Genomic DNA, 21,263 nt, shown 5'->3' on the forward strand with positions numbered 1-21,263 from the left:
TTTCGACCCTCGGAGACCAGAAAATTACAATCGCGGAGAAACTAACCCTCGATATCCTTTCTTCCCGTTTAATGCGCCCTGGAACCTGGTGTATCGTCTCGGTAAGAGCCCATTTCTATTCTTCTCGGGAAATTGCGATCGCCCCCATTTTTCTTTCCGGTCATGCCTTATTTAAGGTTAGAGACGTTCCGTGTTCTTGGGCATCTTTTATCATCCGGATCGTGTCAATTATACGCAGGAGGAAGGAAGACGGCCGCTCTCTACCGGAGATTCCTACAAAAATCAACTATTATTTTTCCCCGGAGCTCCCTTTCTTCCGGATAATCTCTTCTAGATTTACCTCCCTACCGGCGTCTTTCCGGAAATACCGCGCGCTAATAAGCGGTCCTAAAAATAAGCATTTAATAAAGTCTCTTCGGATAAAAGAGAGGGGGGAGGAGACACTTGTCGGAGAAGAAGATAAAGGGAAGGAAAATCGATTAATTGATAGAACAAAGTTATTAATAAAATTATCGTTGGGAATTAAGGGTGAGCGTTATCGTCCGGCTTAAAAGCAGACGTCGACACCAATCCTCCTCTTCTCTCCCGTCTCCTCTGGAATTACCCCAGCTAACTTGTATCGAAAAGTATTGTTAAAGACGTCCGAACAAAGGATACGCCGCTACTTCTTCCTTCTTCTCCCGAGAAGCAGAGGAAACCCAAGTCCTTTTTGTCGAGGGAATCTTCTAACAAACATCTTTATTTTATGTGAAATAAGGAAGGCGAAGGGAATAGACGAAGAGAAGGCCGATCCCACAGTCACACTCGGTGTGTAAAGAGAGACTTTCGAGGGAGAAGTGGGAAGACGAATTTGTCACCCGATCCGTTCTTCCTCCCCTCGAACTAATTGTTCGTTTCTACCACTTTTCGATGGAATCCTCTCAGAATACGTTGTCATTTTCTCCGTTTAAATCGACGATCGAGTGAGAAATGGCTAATTAATAGAAGGCCTTCTCCCTTCCCTCGAATTGGGGAGGAAGACCGCCGATTAAAGACCCGAGGCCGAAGAGTCGACTTAACGAAGTTACGAAAGACTCGGCACAGAATTAACACTTTGCCACAAATACGCGCATTTACGTGCATTTTTCTAAACGTTACGCAAGTGCGAGCAGGAATTCGTCCGACTTAAGTCGATCGATACTCGATTTGAAACGCGAAATCCGATTCGTTACGTAAAGGGTCTGAGGGGGTCCTTCCCGTATCTTTCTTTATATCGGCGCAAAGACGACGAATGGAGAATAACTTTTCCGGTTTCGTCACCGGACCAGATCTCCGCTTTAAACGCCGGGCGCGACCTCTATCGTCGTGGAGCGGCGCGACAGTCGACGTCCGTCCGAGAAGGAGACGGAGCGAGCGTCGCGTCGGCGGAATGAAAGTGAGCGTGGCCACGTACCGCGCCAGTTCCGAGCGTCTGGATTCTCTGCGGCAGGCCGCGTACGGCGCCGCCTCGCGCGCCGGGGAGAGAAGAGGAGTTAGTCTAGACACGGGCATCCCCCGAGAAAACTGCGCCCGGGAAAAAACCGCCAGGAGTTACACCAGCTATTCGCTGCGCCAGGTGAGTGCCAGTCCATTCCTTCCCGGCGAATTATCTTCCCACTTCCGCGCCCAGCGTGACGCCTCGCTCGGGTTTAGGCCAGATCCGGGGTAAGGTTCGAATCGTTTCCCGCGGAACCGGCACTAATTGTACGGAGCGGAAAAGCAGACGTTCGCGCCAGCAATTTTTTCTCTCGTCGGTCTGAGAAGGAGAATTCTCGCCTCTGTTTTACAGAAAAGGGAGTCGTAGACAAAATTTATTTGGCCGCATTACTCGACGGCCGAACAAAGGGGAAGGCGTCGGAGCTCGGATAATCTGGATCGTGCGTATAATACTCGCGATGCTTTAATGAGAAGAAGCCGATATTGTTCCGATCGAGGTGTTCTTTCCTTCCTCGGCCGGATGTGAAGCGGCGGTAGTCGATGATGTTTGTTTACCTTCGATTTGCTGCGCGTGACTACTCTTAACAACGCTGTAGGCATTCCGCATTAATAAATATGATATTGGAATAAGAATTTATAAGAAGTCCGATCGAGCTCTGTCGGATAGGAATAACAATGGTCAGAGGAAAATTAAACGTGTCTAATTGTTCGTGGGAAGACTTTTTTAATTTCTCGAACAAGTTTTAGACAGAGGAAGCGAGATCTTCGGGTTTGCACGACGGAAAAGAAAACGGCGCCGAGATTCTTTGAGATTATTGGACGGGTTGACGGAGTATGGCAACGCGACACGTGGGGAATATACCAAAGGGAGGACTTTTTATGCGTAACACCCGTGAAGTAAACCCGAAAACTGCGTAGCCAGCTCGTTGATGGGGCGCGAACCAGCGACCAACTACCTTTTATCCAAAGGCGAACGGGAGAGGGAACGATAATGGGGCAGGAGTTACGACGAAAGTGTCCCTACAATGGCTTTATCCGATTTTTTTTCCCTTTAAATTTGATAAAGTTTTAAAAATTGAATTTCTCGTCAAACCGGGCAGTCCAGTTCTCTCTAACTCCGCACGATCGTTCCGGTCCTGGAAGAGACGAATTGTCTTCCGCCTTTTGGGAAAGAGACGAAAAGTGGCTCCGTTCTAAGCCCGCCGACTTCAAAAATGCGGAACCTGATGTAAATAGCGCGCTAACAGATAATCTTTTTTGTATTCGTCGTGGGTTCAGCCTCGGGATAGACGGCCCGTGAAAGACACGGACTCGAACGCGGGTTCTTCCGACAGACAGGCTGATATTTTTACCCCTCTGACTATTCAATTACTAATGTACTGTACACTTATTCTTTCTGTAACCTGTACAGTACATGTATTATTGTATTCAATTTAATTGCGATGCTCGCGCTGATGACCTCTCTCATCTTCGCCATCTTTCCTATCGCACTTTCACCCCACCTTATCCATTCTCCTTTCTTCTTCTCTCTTTTCGCCCCAGAAGATACCTCCGAGTAGTCCCGGTCTTCCGCCCCTTTTATGAGGAAATTATTCAATTACTATGATCGAAGAAGGGTAGTTACGAAAGAACGGACTATACGCGTATGCAATATATCCGTTTGGTCTTGAAAAGTTACGTGGTGTGACAATGGAGTTCGATGAATGTTCCTATATTTGATATAAAAACGCACCTAGCGGTATCGTGACTATGGTAAACTGGCGTGTCTAAAACGTGTTCCAACACGCCGAGCGCGGACGGGCTACAAAGGAGCCAAAGTAAGTGAACTAGAATAGAGCAAAGAGCTTACATCCAGTTCTTAATTAGCGGGTGCGATCATGACCCAAAAGACGGGTCATGATCGCACGCCGCTAATTAAGAACTGGATGTAAGCTCTTTGCTCTATTTTCCAATCGATAGTGACAGGCGACGAGACTCGACGTTTCTATTTTACCGGGAAAGGAAACGTCATTCGATGGATGGCAGTCACCATCGTCACCGAGACTGGCGGAGAATCGTCTCCAAAAGTCAAAGGTGGAAACCGTGTCGATGGCGATTTTCGACATCCGCGGGGAATTCGTCGCCGAAGGACAAACCGCGAATGGCAATTGTACACGACTTCGTGTAGAATTACATCGGCCGGTGAAGGCCACAGTTTCACCAAGTTGCAAATTAGTTTCTTCTCCGGGACATCGCAAATTCCCATTCTGCGGTTATCCCGTTACCCTTTTGATCACCCCCTCTTTTCTCTCGATCTTCTCCCGCCGACATATTTTTCTTCTGTAAACCAAAGGTGGTATTGAAAGGGACTCGATTTGCAGATATTTCGGACATTCGGTACATATAAAAACAACGCTCGAGGTAATTTTCTAGAGCCTTTCTAGAGCCGGAGCTAGAAAATTCTCCAGGAGCCGCAAACGTGGTCAAGATCTACTCCACAGTTCTATTTGGTAGTTTAACTTCTTATATCCTTAGCTATTGGTTGTCAAAGTGGGCTGCGCACACCCTTAGGAAACATAAAATATGTTGAGGATCGACGATAAAATGCGCAATCGACCGCCGTCATTTTAAAGCTCGAAGTGAGTTCAGAATCTTAAAAAAATAAAAAATATGGTCAAAACTCCTCACACCACGCGTTATTCCAACAGAAACGTCGTCTAAAGACCCCAGAGCCGGACGGAAACAACTCGTTAAAAGCCTTCTCTGCCGGTAATCCACAGTCTGAGATACTACGTCTCCGGGCACGCTTATTTAAAACCCGTAGTTCGTCTTGCGGGTAACAGATGGCGCGCCGTTAAAAACCTTTTTATTAAGTTCTAAACGACACGCCGCCTTGTCCCTCTGGCGTCCGTTTTCGGCGGCTAGAAAACGAAAGCGTCGAAATCCGTCGTTATCTTCGACCTCGATTTAACGCGTTTCCCGAACTGCTCTTTCCGCTTCGGGCGTCGTCTGGTCCAGGTCTTAAAGGTAATCGGCGGTCGTCCGAGCCATTTAAAAGGAAGGGTCGGAGGTCGGAAACCAGGGACCGTCGCGCCAACTTGCTCGAAAGTAATTTTTTTCACTCTGCCCTGCGTGCATTAAAAGGTAGTACTTTGTGTGGCGCTCTTCCTTCCTCGGGACTCGCTCCGACACTGCGTGCCACTCGCTCTTCCTCTCGGATATAATGAGAATTGTGGAAGGAGAGATTCGACTTTCTCACCCTCCCGGTCGCCGAACCAACTCGAACTCGGAAAGGATACGATAAAAGAACTTTCATCAGAACAGTCACAAAATACCCAATTTGGTGGATATTCCTACTCGCCCTTGTTTACCTTTACGAATAATGCATTGTTTATCGTCGTATCTACAATTCTAACGCCGCACTTAAATATTTTCTAAATCCAGATTGGATACCGACACCGATATATATATTTCTGTCAAACGGTCACATTCGGCAAGTGGTTGAAATAGCGTTTAATCGGTAATACAATTAACGAGATATTCGATATATTGCGCATTACTTACCGTAATCCGCCATCTTGTTTTAACTATAACGGTTAGTTTAACGGTCCGTTAACGATGGTCGATCAATTATAAACGCGTTAACGCCTCTGTTAAATTTGAATGGATGTTGGTGGAACCGGCAAACAGCGCATTAACTCTTTTGTTTTCTGCAGTTTATAATTTTTTATCCATCGAGTTCTCTGCATCCGGCAATATACGTAAAGGGTGTACAAACGCGCTACCTAGGTTTATACAGTAATTCGTCGGTTCTTTAAACTCGCGCGAAGAGCAGATTTTTGGAAAACACGAGGATGACGGGAAAAAGAATCGGGAAGGGAAGGAAACGAGAGAGGAGAAAGGCGAGAACTGGATGCCAACGAGAAAGGATAGACTAGATATTGTGTAAGTGTTGTAAGTGTGAACAGTGAACCGACTACGCTTTAATTAGTGTACTAATCAACAAAACAGAACGGAGTTTAAACGAACGTTTTGTGTATTTAATACGAGTTTCGTATAGTTGTACGAAACGGCGGAAGAAATAGTTGCGAAAGGTTTGCCATTTCTTATATAATAGACTGTCTTTTCGAATATTTCTCTCCTAAACCTCGTCCAATGGTTTAGGTTAAGCTTAATGCCAAATCGTAAATACGTAAGGCCGATAATCCTTCTTTCATTTTCTCTCCCAGAAAAATTTGACGTCTTCCATCTAAAGTCTCGCGTGACTTTATTTATATATATTTGAAGTGGAGAGAGACTAAAAAGCGGTATAATTAATTATAATCAACTAAAGTAGAGTGTAATTAAACAATGTCGACGCGGCAGAGTTTTACTTTTTAACAAGGGAGAATCGGTCGGGTTAATTAATACTTTCCTCCTCCCTTCTCTGGTTCGATTCTCTTCCGTAAAAATCTCCGAAGGGCGAAAAGAAGCTTTCCCAGCCGCTTAACCCGTCTTTTTAACACCGCTGCCGCGATTGGTCGACCAATAAATGACCGAGCCAAGAGTTCGAACCTGGACGCAATCGCAGAACGGACTGTTCGACCTTCGGCGCGGTCGACGAACTGTTCGATAAAAACTTGTCAATCGATAACTTATATGGAAAAATATTGGAATGGATCCATCGGATATGTCGGGCCGTCCCGTCGTCTCCGTTGCGGGCCTGGTCGATCCCGAGACGAATTTGAGAAAAGACTTTTTAGTGCCCGCGAGGTCTTCGACGTTTAACACTTATTTCCGTACGGAGGGAGAACATCGACGTGGACTTTATTGTCATTAGTAGCGTAACAATTCGTTTTTATAAACCCGTTTACTACTCGCGTGAATAAAATATCAGAAAATATTTGCAGAACTTTTTAGTAATTTCATTTCTTCGATGTCGGGAAGGTAAACGGAAGGGGTTATCTGCTCACGTAATTAACGGACGGTCTCGTATCGATTATTTCTACACAGTACTTTATTATTGTTATTATTCCGTCTATTTTGTCATCGTCGGTATCCAGACACACAATTTTTCGGAATCGATTCGCTTCGTATCGTCGAATGGATATTGTTTTGTAAAAACTAAAATGTTCGCTTCGAATCGGGATTTTCCTCCGGGATGATTCCTTTTATTTGACATTTACGAATTCTATTCGAAACAGAAAAGATTTTCTTCTAATAAATAATAAATCGAATACCGGGTATTCGCGCATTCGTAAACGGTGGGATCCTAGAAATATCCACGTTATTCGTAATGACGTAACCCGGATTCGACGAAACTGACCGACTAAACGGGATGATTAACACCGACGTTACTCGGACTCTGCGATGACGCCATAACTGCGTCACCTGGTGTCTTCCCCAGGCAGACAGCCTGTAATACCTTTCACTTTTTACGCATTGGCGACGACTAAAAAATAATAATAAATAAACGACGATCAAAGTTTGCTCGGTCGGAATTTAAATGTCTGGCAGACGGATAGCAAAGAGAGAAAGACTATAAAGACGAAACTACCATCGAAAGTAACAGAACTATAAAATAGAGGAGTAAGACTATTAATGCCATTTGTGTAGCTCGTCGGGGAACGACTAGATAAAACAACCGAACGTCGGTACTTGGTCGGGCGGAGTTTACTGCGTTTTCTTCACACGTTAAACATCTAAATAGAGGCCAATTTCCCATAGAAACTTTTCCCGCGAGGTATCCCTCCCCGGCAGACGATCCGAGTGTCGCCGTATCCACGCAACTACACCTAATGTCATTTGTCGTACTAATGTAGGTGTTGGAAGTAAACGAACAGAGAACGTGAAAATTTTCGAGAGGAGGTATCGATAACACAGATCTTTCGACAGAACTATTTTAATCGTTTTCTATTCCGATACGAGGATTTCGTCAATTTTTTTCCGAATATCAATTCGATATCCGAACACTCCGATCGGGAATAACGATCGAACCGATTACGTAACGATAAACGCAAACATCTGTTTTCGGTGTATCGACATACCACAACCGTTCGATACGGTAGTATTTACCGAACTTATTAGAAATCGTAACTTACGCGCGTTGCCAGTCCCAGACAACTTACCAGAAATTCGATTATAATTTTCCACGGGAATATTTTTAAATTTTAGATCTTTTCGCTCCGAGGATACAAATAGGATTATTTCGTGTCTGTCGAGAATTTGGCCGGACTTACAATAAGGATCGGATCGGATTGGTGGAACGAGGCGATCTGCCGAGGGAAGCGTCTCTAGCGAAGACTTTCCACTAGAAATTGGCTCCTATTTAGGTGAAAATTTCCGCTTTTACGTAATTCTCGCGTATGTTTTATTTTCTTCGATTTGGTACACGTTTTACAAGAACAAAAGTCGATTGGTCATTTGTAATTAATATAAGATTTAACGGGATTTGCGCCGTCATTAGCTACTGTGATTCGCGACGATAAAGTAATTTGTATTAGTAAAACTACGAAATAAACTGGTAAATTTTGACGAGGTCGTTAGCCGAGGTCGTTGCGTTAAATCGATAGTACTTCCACTATTCTAACGTTCGAATCTTGTAAGGAACGACACGTTAATTTAGTTCTTGGGTTTCCGAGTCTCTATTTCTCGGAAGCGAGAAAAAATTATCATATTTGTATATTTAATATTTATAGAAATGGGGCGCCGCGACGTGACTCGTACGTAAATCTAAGCGGATAAACGGTAATAACTTAGTGCCCCGTCGAATAAATTTTTAATAAATAAAAATAGTGACAGATTTTACAATTCCTGGACAAAGAAAGTCGGAAAAAACTTTTGTAATTGTACAGATTTTTGTATAAAAAGATAAACCGCCGGGTGCCGGAGCGGTTAAGGTATCGCCCGTCGCTCTGGGGGACGCGAGAGTGAATCCTGTTGAGAAAAAAAAAAGGAATTTTTCGGCGTGTTCCCTTCTGGATAAAGCCCGTTTCGAACGAAACGGGTTACGTCATTGGCTTCTTTATCCAGCTGCGGTAAAGCCGTCGTACCGGGCAACGCCCCCATTGGTACCACAAAACACTATCGAATTAATAATGTAAAAATATTATATTCTTATTAAGAAGAATAATTGAAACTGATTATATCGAACGAACAGCCGGCTTCCCTTATCGGGCTATTAAGGCTAAATAATTACTAACTCGGCAGGAGCTAGACGGCTCGGTTGCCATCTTCCGTTAAATTTAATATTTATAAATAAATAAAATTTAAATTAAATAATGATCTCGAATACCCAATTGGTACAGATATACGAGGCTCATCAAACTGTAACGAAGTTGTACGTATCTATATTTATGTAATGGTGGCCGAAGAGAGTCTAGTAAAGACCGAAATGCATCCCGCAACTAAATTAGTCTTTTTTTCTCGACGCGATCTCGATTACTTAGCTCCGTTACGGTTTGATAAGCCTCGTATATCTATACAAATTGGGTATTTGAGATAATTATTTAATTTAATTTGTTAGTTACAATAAGCTTACAACTATAAAATAAAATTTAATCCAACTTAGAATACGGTATTCCGGAAGAAAAGATCGACCCTAATCGGAACTCGAACCCATAACACTCGCGTATCGCGCAGACACGTTGCCAGTTACGCTACCGAGGTTGTGTTTATTACATACATATGTACGGTACTGTACGGTACAATCATATAAGTTCTTGGCATAAACTTAAACTTTGTTCCTATATGACTCTTTGTTTTTCGTTTCGTATTAATATTCGAGTTTTTATTTTAAACAATGTTTTATGGCGGTATTTTTAATTTTTATTTTTATTTCAAAGTTTGTTTGTAGCAAAGCCCTCGACGGTGTCCTATCGTCAAATTTTTTTGTAGACGAACCGGTAAGTTTCTAACTCTTCTCGTCGGACGATGCCGTAATCGGGACGAACGTTGGCACTTAACCCTTCGTTGAATGGCCTTGAAAAATCCCGCTAATTAATGCCGTGTCTGACAGAACCGGGCGTATAAATTTGTAGGTATGTTTTCAACAACGTTTTTTGGGTTACCAAAAAGAAACAATCGTACGCCCGGTACAATTGTAATTAATGGACGGTCTCGTATCGATTATTTCTACACAGTACTTTATTATTGTTATTATAACATTATTAATTATTGTTATTATTGTTGTTGTTGTTATTATGTACGTAAAAAATACATGTCCTTAATACACGCAAAAGCCTTTTAAAAAATAATTTCGACGTTTATCTAAAATATATCGAAACAATCATTCTATCGTAATACGGCAATATGTTCACCGAAAAAAAATAAGAATGCTTCGTACAGAGATCGGAAGCACGTACGATGATAATATAGTGGTTCGTCAGACAAAAGGCATCGAAAACTTTAAATTACGTAAACAAATTACTCAAATAAAGAAAATATTATCTACGCAAATCACAAAAATATAATCCCGAAAACGAATGGCCCGGACCTGTCGAACTCAAATTGTCCGCTTGTGACGCGGAGTAAAATTATTAAATTTGGTTTTTCCAAAAATTTGTAGAACCACCCCGAGTAGGAAGGTGCGTAATACGAATCGCCTACCTATATAAATGGCGACGAATACGTAATGCGAAATTCGCGTTAGTCTATTAGGCCCGTAAGATTCGATGCGTGGCAAAGAAAAAGATACGCGATTAATTTAAACTTAATTATAATAAACAATTAGTAGCGAGAAAGGAAATGACCTTTCTCGGCGCGCAATTTCGTGGCCAGTAATCGAAGTAAAATTAGCGCCACGACATCGAACGACTTCGAAATGGTGTGGAGCTCGGGTTGTGACGAAAAGCGTCGGAAAAAGTGCCTCGACTCGCGTACGTCAAAACGGAAAAACTAGTATCGACGAAGACAAATATGTTAGTAAATCGTACTTTAGAACATTTGCGAGACAAATAAAACGACTGGCAACGAGTTTCGTAACTTTCCCGACAACATTTAAATTTGTGTGGCGCCACCCGTTACGATATTTTATTATTAATTATTACAAAATCGCAGAAAGCTTAATTTTGAGGGTAGAGATGTGTTTTATAAGAAATGTAAATGCGACCTAAAAAATAACGAATAAAATCTTCGTTAAGTCCGACACTACTAGAGACCCACGACGCTCCTCTATCCTCTCGTCCCTCGGCCGTTAACCACCAAAATTTAATCGCATCGATTCTTGTAATACACAAACCTCCTGGCAAAATTTCAGAAAATTCCGACAAAAGGCGCAGGAGTTAAGCTTCGAATGCGCGAACAAAACCGTTTCCCCCATACACACTAACACCCATAGAGAAAAAAACTAATGTTTTTGCATTTCCCGACGTTTCGAGGTCTCCCGGCTCCAAAAATGTAAAAATCTCGGCCGGTCGTTTTTCGACCGATTGCCATACTTTCTCTCCGTTGTACTTAACGTCAGTTAAGTACAACGGAAACAGTGTCATCGTTTTTCTATGTTTTCCGACGATACTCTGGAATTCCGCTAAAGACACTCGTTTTATTTTTCCCTACAGGTTATCTTTTACAATTTACCGAATTCGATACGACGGGACGAAATCGTTTCGTGCCCGGAAAACCACCGATATACCGCTATAGTATCGACCGAGTACAAGTACAATTTCCAACTTATTCGAAGGTTTTCCACAATTTCGTCGATAATATTCACAATATACTCTTATTTGTTAGTTCTCGGTAGCGTAAGATACAATACGCTACTTTTTATCCACGAAAACATTTAAACAGAAATAATTTTTACAATAAACATTTGTCTAGAAATAATTTAAACGGTAACGGAAAAGTATACCTAATGTAGGAATAACCGATGTTTATTTGTTTGGTGGGAAAGTCGACGCGACACGACGTCGATCCGAGACTCGCCGTCACGAACGGAGAAAAACAGCGAAGAAAATTCGGACAAAGCCAGAATTAAAAAATTACAAAGAGGAAGCAAAGCGGTAGACGTCGGCGGTGGCGAATTAAAAATTGGTACTTAGCTTTTATTTGTGTAAAATTCCGGGAAAATCGATTCCCTCCGCCCCTTAACGGTGTCCTCTTACGTCCACGTATCGACCCGTAAAGGGGTAGCCGTCGGCAAGCTTTCCGTTTACGACTCTAAGTTGTTAGACAGGTAGGAGAACCCGAAAACCACACCACCGGTCCCGGTCCGTCGATCGGGCGCCAACCCGGAATCGATTATGGGTTGGCGATTTTTTTCGATGGGTGGCCGATAGGACCGTTACTACTAAAATGTACCAAAATACTAAAAAGCTAAATAAATGCTAAAATCTCTGCGGGGACTCGGAAAGAATCCGGCGAGCGACCGGTCGGAAGTTTTTCGACGGTCGTCTATTCCGGATACGTCGTCGCCAGCTGCCGCGATGGCGTGCCCGGTCTAATCCACGACGGTTATTTCGATTTTAATTCGTCGTTGGTTTTCGTTTTAATTTCGTTCTGTTTATTTCAATTTTAACGAAAAAAATTGCCGAATCGTAGCGCCCGACAAACTATAGAGGGCACCGCATAAATTTAAAATGGCGGACGGAAGCGGATAAGTTTCTTTACCCGGATATTAAACGCGCGCCGTTAATGCCGATGTAGATTTGGGATATTCGAGAAAAGATATACTTTTCTCTCTACCGAAAGTCGGTAACTATTTATAATACAAAAAGATTTGGTTACGTTACGTACAACTTTTCGACACGGCGCCTTTTTTGCCAATCCGTCTCTCGGGTTACAAAAATCGGGGAATCCCCGCAGTTTAGTCGGGCGACGTCCGCGTAAGATTTTACGCTACCGAAACGTTAAATATACTTTTAAGATTTTATTAAGGTTATTAATTTTTCCCGATACGAACCACTAAATTTTTATCTTAACCATCGTACTAGAGTAATTTCCTTCTCGCCCATCGAACTCCGTCTTTAATTAATAAGTTCTTTAACCAATGGTTTTCCGACCGCAAACCGGTTTCGTCTGGCGGATACGGATTATCTAAAGAACGAAATAAAATCATTACGTCTCGAAATTGCGGAATAGCCCGGAAAGATTGGAAAACGGTCGCCGCCCATCTCCGACGGAAAGCGGTTTCGTTTCTTAGACGGACGACGGCTTTGGGAGCGAAACTCGACCGCCGGATCGGCGGTAGGTCGAGTCGGGGCCTCCGGCAATTAGAGTAGCGGGTACCGTACGATTTCGGGAGTAGAAAATGGCGGCGCGTATCGACGACCGAAAACCTCGGTTCGGATATCGAGTTTTAACCGCTTACGAGTCGTCTCTCCGTAATTTAAGCCAGTCTAATATAAGATATAAAGATCTTTGCGCGCTCAAATACGGGTCGGGTGCGATTACGGACGGAAGCTCGTCGTTGGCGTTTAGACGCGACTGGGTTAAAAGCTTTACATTTATTGGCTAAATTTGAATATTCTTCGGATTTTGCATGGAAAATATTTGATTATAATTATTTTTCGTATCGGAAAATTTGTAAGATTATACGCGGCGCTTAGTTAATCGCCACTGGTAGCGATTGTCCCAGCCCCATCCGTAATTTTAAGAAGCTCCGAGAAGAGTCGGCAGTTTCGAAAAATTTGTAGGTGTTTTACGCTTTTCCCGTTTATTTCGCTCTACTTTTAGGGCAGAACTTCGGTAGCCGTTCCGAGTGAATTTAACGTAGTCGCCGCGGTGAAAATCTCTAGGCATTTTCTATTCTGTTCTTTTTTTTCCATTTTTATATCGATACGTTTCGGGGTCGGATAAATAAATAAATAAATTATTGGTAAAAACCAGTCTAGAACTTAACAAAACACTAAAAATAAACAGGTTTAAACGGAAGCGAATACTCGTAATGGAAAAATCGCCGATTTCACTGGCCGGTTTCCGGCCACGGCGACAAACGCTGGGTGACGACGTATAGCGCGTAACTTTATTCCGTTGGAAGCCAAGGCCGGGACAATTAGCCAATTAGAAATCCTAACGATTCGACCGATCGAATAGACCGTGACAATTTCGAGCCAGTCGGCCGTATTCGATTATTTTATCGGCTATCGAAAGCGATAAGAGCTAGCGACGGCGACGCGTGTTCGACGAATTTTCCTAGTTAACGAGGGAAATTCCGGCTTTCTCTCCCGGGTGCAGCCGTCCCTTGGCGATAACGCTACACGTGTACTGTACGTACTGTACCTAAAGCTACAGTTCGTATTTATACGGCGCGGTTATTCGCATTATTACGATTATTTCGACATCGGAACCGGTCCCAATTCAGAATTTCTTGCAAAATATTCCGAAACGAAATCGAATCGATCGATTTAGTTACATTTATTGCGTTCGACGAGAGACGGCGATTCGTCCGCTCGCAAATCGCTGGGTAATTATTTAGCCTTATAGCCCGATAGAGAATCCGATTCTCGGTTTTGGCATTAAAACTCTTACTCGATATTTGTTTGTATTGGACGCGTGGCGCGGAGAGAGGAAAGTCGCCGCGTCCAGAAATAGCCGAATAAACGGAAAGAAGTAACTAAAAATAATTGTTTCGTTCGTTATCCGGAGTACTCTTCGGTGTAGCCCCGGGCTAGTCCGTTCCTCCTTTCTAAATTCGCTCCGGACCGTTCGTTAATCGGAAGAGGTTAATTAAAGTTTTGTTTAATTAATTAATCGCCGTCGAACTTAATAATCTTCCTCGGTCGAATTACGTCGAAGACGGTCCTTTCTACGGAAGAATTTAAAGACGTTTCTGTCGACGAAACGGATTCGCTTGTCGATAATTCCGGGTTAACGTTTCGCTGCCTCGGCGTTACGGAGAGGTAATTGTACCCCGGCGGGCACGAAACTAGTTTTTCGGTAAATCCGTACAAGTTTAGCGGAATACGAGCGAGTTTCGGTCGGAACACGGTCGAACGATCCCGTTTTAAATCCGGGAAACCCCTCGTGTTCCCTACCAACCGCTTATCGGTGGAAGTCGGGAGGAAAACGAGTGGAGGAACGACGGCGCCTTTCCGCCGGTAAATTACGCTTCGGACTCGGCTAAACCGGGAGTGGGGGACGGGGAGAGGCTTTTATTTCTTTATATACGAGAAATTCGGTCGATAATCCATTTCGTCGATCGGCCGACGGATAGAAAGGCCGAGGACGGTTCGAGAGGGGAAGACTACGCGCCACCTTACTCTCCTCCGACGGCGCCCGGGTGCGCGAAAGACGACGGAAAAGGAGAAAGTCCGCTTTGCGGACGATTAAAGAACCCTTCGGGCTAGGCGAAACGGTCCGGCCGCGTTCGGAACGGAGGGTGGGAGGACGAAGAAGAATGCCTATTTAAATGCGGCGGCAGTTAAATCCGACGTGCCGGTCCAAATTAATTGTTTGGGCGTTCGCTAATTAAATTAAGGCCGCTTCCCCAAACGCGAAAAAGCTCGATTAATCTCTCCGGCACCGTCGGGGGTCCGGATCGTTTCTTTTTCGGCCAGTCGCTTAAATCGACTCGGACGGACCGGCGGTATTCCGAGTAGACGGGTCGATGGCTCCGTCGATAAAGTCCGTCTTCTCCTTATTAAATCCGCTGGCGCGTCGATAACCCGCGTTAGGTTCTCGACTCGCTTCCGTCGTCCCCGCTGGTAATTACGTCCCGCGTCGTGGCGGAAGAAAATCACCCCGCGCGCGTCGCCGGGCCGACGGAATGACCGGCGGAAGGCGCGTGGCGCCTTATCTATACGTATTTACCAGCGTCGATATTAGCCCTTCCGCGGACCGACGGATTGCGCTTAATTTTTTCGAGTATTACGAATAAACCCGCGAAAATAAATAACGAGGCCACCGGCGTTGGGTTTATTTCCCGGTCCGTGCCGGGTCCGAGGTGGTGCCGTTTCCGCAAAGCGTTACGGAGAAGACTACGAAAAGCTTTCGGTCGCATCTTTTTCGACGAAGGAGAGAAAGCGACCGAGCTTCGGGGAGGAGAGATTAAAGGATGGACGAGTTTCGAAGTGGACGGAAAAAACAGCGGGATAAAATTTGAAATTCTAACGGCTCGGCAGTTTCCCACCCGGGCGCGTCGGGGATTTTACAATTGGCTAAGGGAGGCCGGTTTCTATTCCTTAACGAATTCGTCTTAAATCCCACGGGCGCCATTTTCGCCCCTTCGGGTCCTCTTCTACGCGTCCGACTTGGTGGAACGAGAGGAATAACGGAACGGAAAGAGAGAAGGGAGAGAAGGGTTTTCGTTGCCGGGACGCTAAAACCGTCGGACACTGAAAAATATTTTTGATTTTAAAGTACGAGGTAGTCGTAAATCGTTGCCCGTTTAATTAATGACTCGAAATCGTTTTGTCGCGGGCGCTTTAATTTCGTGGTCCGATTTGTTCTTCTTTTCTCGAGAGAAAACGAGAAAAGTTTTCCTACGCTCCTTTCTTTTAACTCGCTTTTATTTTTCCTGAAATGCCGTCCGATGCCGACTCGGGTTTTTGTCACCGGGAAGAGGTCGCGACTCTCGGAGAAAGGAGGAAAGGGAAAAATACTGCGAGAGGAAAGAGTAGAGTCGACGAATTGCTACAATTTAAGAATTTGGAGAAAATCTAATCCTTTCGCCACGCGAGGTTGGGTGCTTCGCCGAGCCAGAGATTTCCCAACTCCGCTTTATTCGTCCCGGTAATTTCTCGCGTGTTTCGTTCTTTCCGGGGGTCGGTTACTAGGGTAGTTAGAGTGGACCGGAAAATTATCCCGGAATACGAGTCGCGAAGCGCTTTAACTCGGTGAACCGTACGTTGTAAAATGTGTGGTACCTTCGGGCACCGAGTACGGTACGGTACTCGACTGGGTGACGCGCGCCGTATTTAGTACAATGTTTCTAACTCGAAAAAATAAACGGGTATATCGCAGTGGCGTTACTAGATCCGATGTAAAGGTGGGTGCGAATGAAATTTAATACGAATCGCTACGCATTTTAATAAATTTTCGCTTTTAAAACTTGTACCGTTATACGTATAATAATAATTTATACGGGCTGCCCGTAAAGTCCGGATGCGATTTAAAAAATTATAACTTTATCGGTATTTGTGATAGAAAAAACTGCGTAAAAAGTATTAGAAAGCTTGACGTACAGTACCTATTTTAAGTAAAAGTATTTAGTAATAATTTAAGCCATGGTCGAAACTTTAAACGTACGTCTTTTTCGGAATTACGTGTGACCCGTGGCTTCGACCGCGTCCTTCGATTGGCCGAATTCGCCTACGATAGAACAATAAGAAATACTGTATAGGTTTTCTTATTTCCAATACACTCTACTTAATTTCTTTATTACAGATAATAATAAAGTTATCGATTTTTAAATTGCGCACGGACTTTACGGACACCCGTATATATTTGTTATAATCCGAATATAAAACTTTATTCCAAATGGGTGATCGAGTTTTAGTATATAATTTAAATAAGGCAGAGCGAAAAGGAGACAAAAGATAATTTGTTTAGAATAGACCTTATAAAATCACAAAGGCTACGCTGCCAGAAACTTTATATAATTTACGAACGTTTAATGATCGGACTCTAAGAAGTAAACATTACGGATCAAACTTAAAATTTTACGTACGAAGAGACGAAGAAACGTTTCGTATATAATTGAACCGTCGCGTAGGTCGTTTATACACGTAGCCCCTGTACGTCATACTTTTCCCGTTAACAAGAGAGTCACGCCGGTCATCCGTCTGACTCTGTTCCGGAGAATATTTTTGAATCGAAATAACGTGACTTCAAACCGGAAGTCGGTACGCGGTTAATCGGGGCCTCCGGCTTCTAAGCTTTCCATTTCCGGTCTGGAATTTTATCTATCTAACTCCATTCTCGAGATTTAGGAAGGACGGTGAGAATTTATAGGTTCGCAATTTTGAAATTGCGACTCAAAAAGTTAAATTTGGCGAGAAAGTTTTATCTTTTGACTCGGATTCCGTTTAAAATGATACACCTTCCTTTGGGTTCGACTCGTTCGGCGAAGTTAGCAGAAAATCTCGTATCGAACAACGAGAAAGCTCCAAGACCGATTCTATCAAATTTGATCGAGAGTCGAGGGTTGGAGATGAGGATAAAAAGAGGTTCCTCTCCTGCCGAGTTTGCCTTTGTCGGTACGCGTAAGCTACCGCCTTTATTTGTGTGTCCGAGGGGCTAAACGCAATAAATGTGTCGTCGGAGTGACCGAAGATCGTAAGGACACTTTATTTGGAACTGTAAGGATTTAGGACGTGGCAACCTTCGAGGTGAAGATATTTGACTCCACGCGACTTAAGGGAGAGCGGGATAAAGAGGCCACTTTAAGCTAAAATGATTTTTTACTCATATTTTCTAATTCGGAAAAACGATTAAAATAGTTCTATATAAACTACACGTAGTGTAAAAGCGAGAAAAAATTTGATTTTTGTATTAGCGCAACGTGATTTTTTTAATTTTTACAAATTTTTATACGAAAATGGCCACGTTACCCAACCTAGTTGGATAAAGTGACCAGTGACCACTGTAGCGTGTGGAATTCCTTCATTTCGTACAGCATTAATGGCACGAGAATCCCAGCCCCGCCGGTTTGTTTTTGTCTGTAATTGGATGGCATATATGTAATTGGATCTTTATTATATTTTTAATTATTATATGGCATTGATTTATTACAGTTTTATTGATAAAATAATGTAATATGGTTTTTCTGGCAAAGTGGCCGCTTTGCCCTCTCGGATGCCATTACACAAAATCGTGTCTAGATTAAAAACTGACCGAGCTACTTCATTCTATTCCACGGGGTTTTAAAGCCAAAAGCATACTCTTTCAATGAGTTTAAAGTAAATAATTAAAAACTCGATACTCTTCATTTCATCTCGGATAGTAATATCACTTCTTTTACATCAGACAAGATGAAAACCACAAAAACTTTATTAACACAAAAAAGAATTAATTCGACCAGCTCGGGTGCTCTTATAACACTCCCGGCTTCCTGCCGAAGGAGTTCGAATGCCTGCCACTAGACAGCAACGTTATCTCAGAAAATAACAGTGGATGGCAACTTTACCCGCACTGGCCACTTTATCCCGCTCTCCCCTAATTGTAAATCTCTCTCTCTCTCTCGATAGACAGTGTTAGATAGCGGATCGAGTCTTTCACTAATAAATGTGTTAGATACAATAGAATCCGGGAACTTGACTCTCGATAATTCGACATTCTGTAAAACTCATCGCGTCGTCCAGAAAAAAAAAATACATATAACCTAATTTTTACCTCCGTAAACACTAGGGTCAAAAAAGGTATCGTTCTTCAATGGCGACACTCGATAACAGCATCAATTCCACGTGTTATCAAAAAACGTGGCCCTTTTATCAAGATGTCATTGTAAAAGCCACGGAATAGCCAATATTTTTTAAATTAACATTTAACTACAAATACAAATAGTCACTATTATATATATATATATATGTATATATATATATATATAATAGCATTATGTAGTTAATACGTATATGAATTTCCACACACAACACTTTTACGAAAATTCCGCTATTTAGACTAGCACCATCGCTATGCCGCAAAACTCGTCGTTTTCGGTAACTCGGCTGTATTATATTAGTAAAGGCGTTAGCCGTTAGCGACTTATCTTAAATAAAGGTTTGTTATTTTCACGATAAATTAGTATCGGAGTGCATCACTTCCGGGTTGTTCGTCTCCCAACTTCCTCCCCCCTCTCTTACCCCCGTGTTCCCACACCAGACCGCTCGCGCTCTCATTTGAGTTTCGATTTCGATTCGCAGGGTGCCAGAACGGACGTATTCGGGCCGATTTATCCGTCATACTTTCGTATTAAGATGGCTTCGATCAGTATTTGGTACTTCTCAGAGATTGTGTCTTTAATTTTTTAGAAAGATTTCGTCCCTAATAGCGTAGGAATTCAAAATACGAAACCTTAGAGATTCCCAAGCTAAGAGCTCATTTCCAAAAATAAGGATTGATCTTACCGAACCGACCCATCGGGGTCGGAAACTGTTTCGCGATATCGGTCGAGAGGTTTCGCTCTAGGTTGGGGTCGGTTTTATTAGGCGGAAATTTAAAAATTGCAGCCTAATAAAACCGAACCTATACGATAAATGCGTTGTTTTTTATTCGGTAAATTAATATACGGCATTTGTTATTTAATAAATAAACCTACATACGGTTGGGATTGGAATTGCACCGGCGTCAATCGTCTCTGCCCTCGCTTAGTCTCGAGAACGGAGTCAGACAGACGAAAATCGAGACCAGATGTGGGTAGGAAGTCCCGATTACGTACAGTACATTTCGTTTCAATTTAAACGTTTTCTCCCGAACGGAGTTGGGTAGATGTCCGGCACGACTACGTTCCTAATCGGAAGAGTACGAGGTACGGTACGGTACGGTACGGTACGGGGCGAGACACTTTTAAAGGTGACGTAAGTATCGGTAAAAAGATAAGTAACTTTGTAAAAATTTAATAAATAATATATGGTATTACGATGCCATTTCTAAGTTAATTGTCTGTAAGAAATTTCTACGCCGTAGGTGCTAACGTAAAACGCTGCATTTTATTTTAATGATTTGCCGCGATTGTCGGGTGAAAACTTACTAGAAATAAAGACGACGGTTATTTATTATTAAACTAAATAATAGTAAGATAATTCGATTTAAAAACAGAGTCGAGAAAATTCGAATCGCCTCTCTCGTAGGGAAGTTTATACGAATTCTTTTAATAAAAAAAAGTTCGCTGCTACCTTTGCCCGCATCAATCGATTCGCTACGCGGTACTCGTCAAATTACACAAAAATAAACAATTGCTGCGTTTTCTGTAGAAACGGTCATTTATTTTAGCTCGGATGTTTATTCGCACCTTTTCACTCGGTCGTAGGGAGAGATCGCCTCGTTAATTGTAAATAATTAATCGTTTATCGACACGCCCCTCTTTCTCCCCTCCGAACGGTTTAAAAGTGGTTAAGTCCGGTTCGAAACTGCAAACTTACGTCGGAAGGCCCGTAAGTGTTCCGTACTCGACGGGTGAACCGTACCTAGGTGGGCCTCGACCGGCGAATCTGTCCGGCATCCGACACCGGGACGGGCGCCGAATACTTTTGGCACCGTCATCCTCGGAATTCTTCTTACCTTCGACTTTTTTAATTTTTAAAAATCCATTTAAGGTAATTTTATAATTGGCTAAATGCGAAAAGAAGGGAAATTGTTTAAATTTTTAATTTAAAGTCGAGCGTTTTCTATTAAAATTAACGAGCCCAAATTTCTCTTTCCTAACGACTTTTTATTCTCTGCGACGCCGACCGAACTCGATTAGCCGGTCGTAACGCCTTCTACCACCCGACCCTCGGTTCGGGCCTTAAACCGGCCAGATCGGCGCTCCCGTCCTTCCTTAACGTTAAAATCGAGGTGCCAAAGCAATTTGGGTAAAAAGAGCGGAGTGTCCGTTTCCTTTCTGCCGGTTCGAAGGTTAAAACGATCCCGCGACCGAGGAGCGAGAGGGCAGTCGGACTCGTCCTCGACTCGGCGAGTAGCTACGCGTCGAGCGCCTCCCCCGAGGCCGACGGCGCCGGCCAATGGCGAACGAGCGCCGAAGTCGGCGCCGCGTCCCGACGGCGAAGATCTCACACTCGGCGTCTCGGCGTCGACGGAAGGGACGGATGAAGCTGAGCGTGGCCACCTACCGGGCCGGCGCCGAGAGGCTTCGCGCCATCGGACGGTCTTCGTACGGATCCTCTCCCCCCGTCCGTCCCTTCCCGCCCCCGTCCGGACTCGACTTTCACGCTCTCTCGCTCCCTCAGGTACTGTACGTCCTCTTCTTTTTATCTTTC

The 21,263-nt window shown here is 43.5% G+C and overlaps 1 protein-coding gene across 1 annotated transcript in view; it reads left to right on the forward strand.

Annotated features, from left to right (window-relative positions):
• Positions 1-1,297: 1,297 nt before the first annotated feature.
• Positions 1,298-21,263, forward strand: part of Cngl (Cyclic nucleotide-gated ion channel-like) — a 62,463-nt gene continuing 42,497 nt past the window's right edge. Inside the window, 1 exon segment of the mRNA XM_067280699.1 lies at positions 1,298-1,594. Within this exon segment, the coding sequence (XP_067136800.1) occupies positions 1,409-1,594 (186 nt within the window). The 5' untranslated portion in view covers positions 1,298-1,408.

The sequence above is a fragment of the Centruroides vittatus genome, unplaced genomic scaffold, assembly GCF_030686945.1.
Source record: "Centruroides vittatus isolate TY-2023 unplaced genomic scaffold, ASM3068694v2 contig_89, whole genome shotgun sequence".
NCBI lineage: Eukaryota > Metazoa > Arthropoda > Arachnida > Scorpiones > Buthidae > Centruroides > Centruroides vittatus.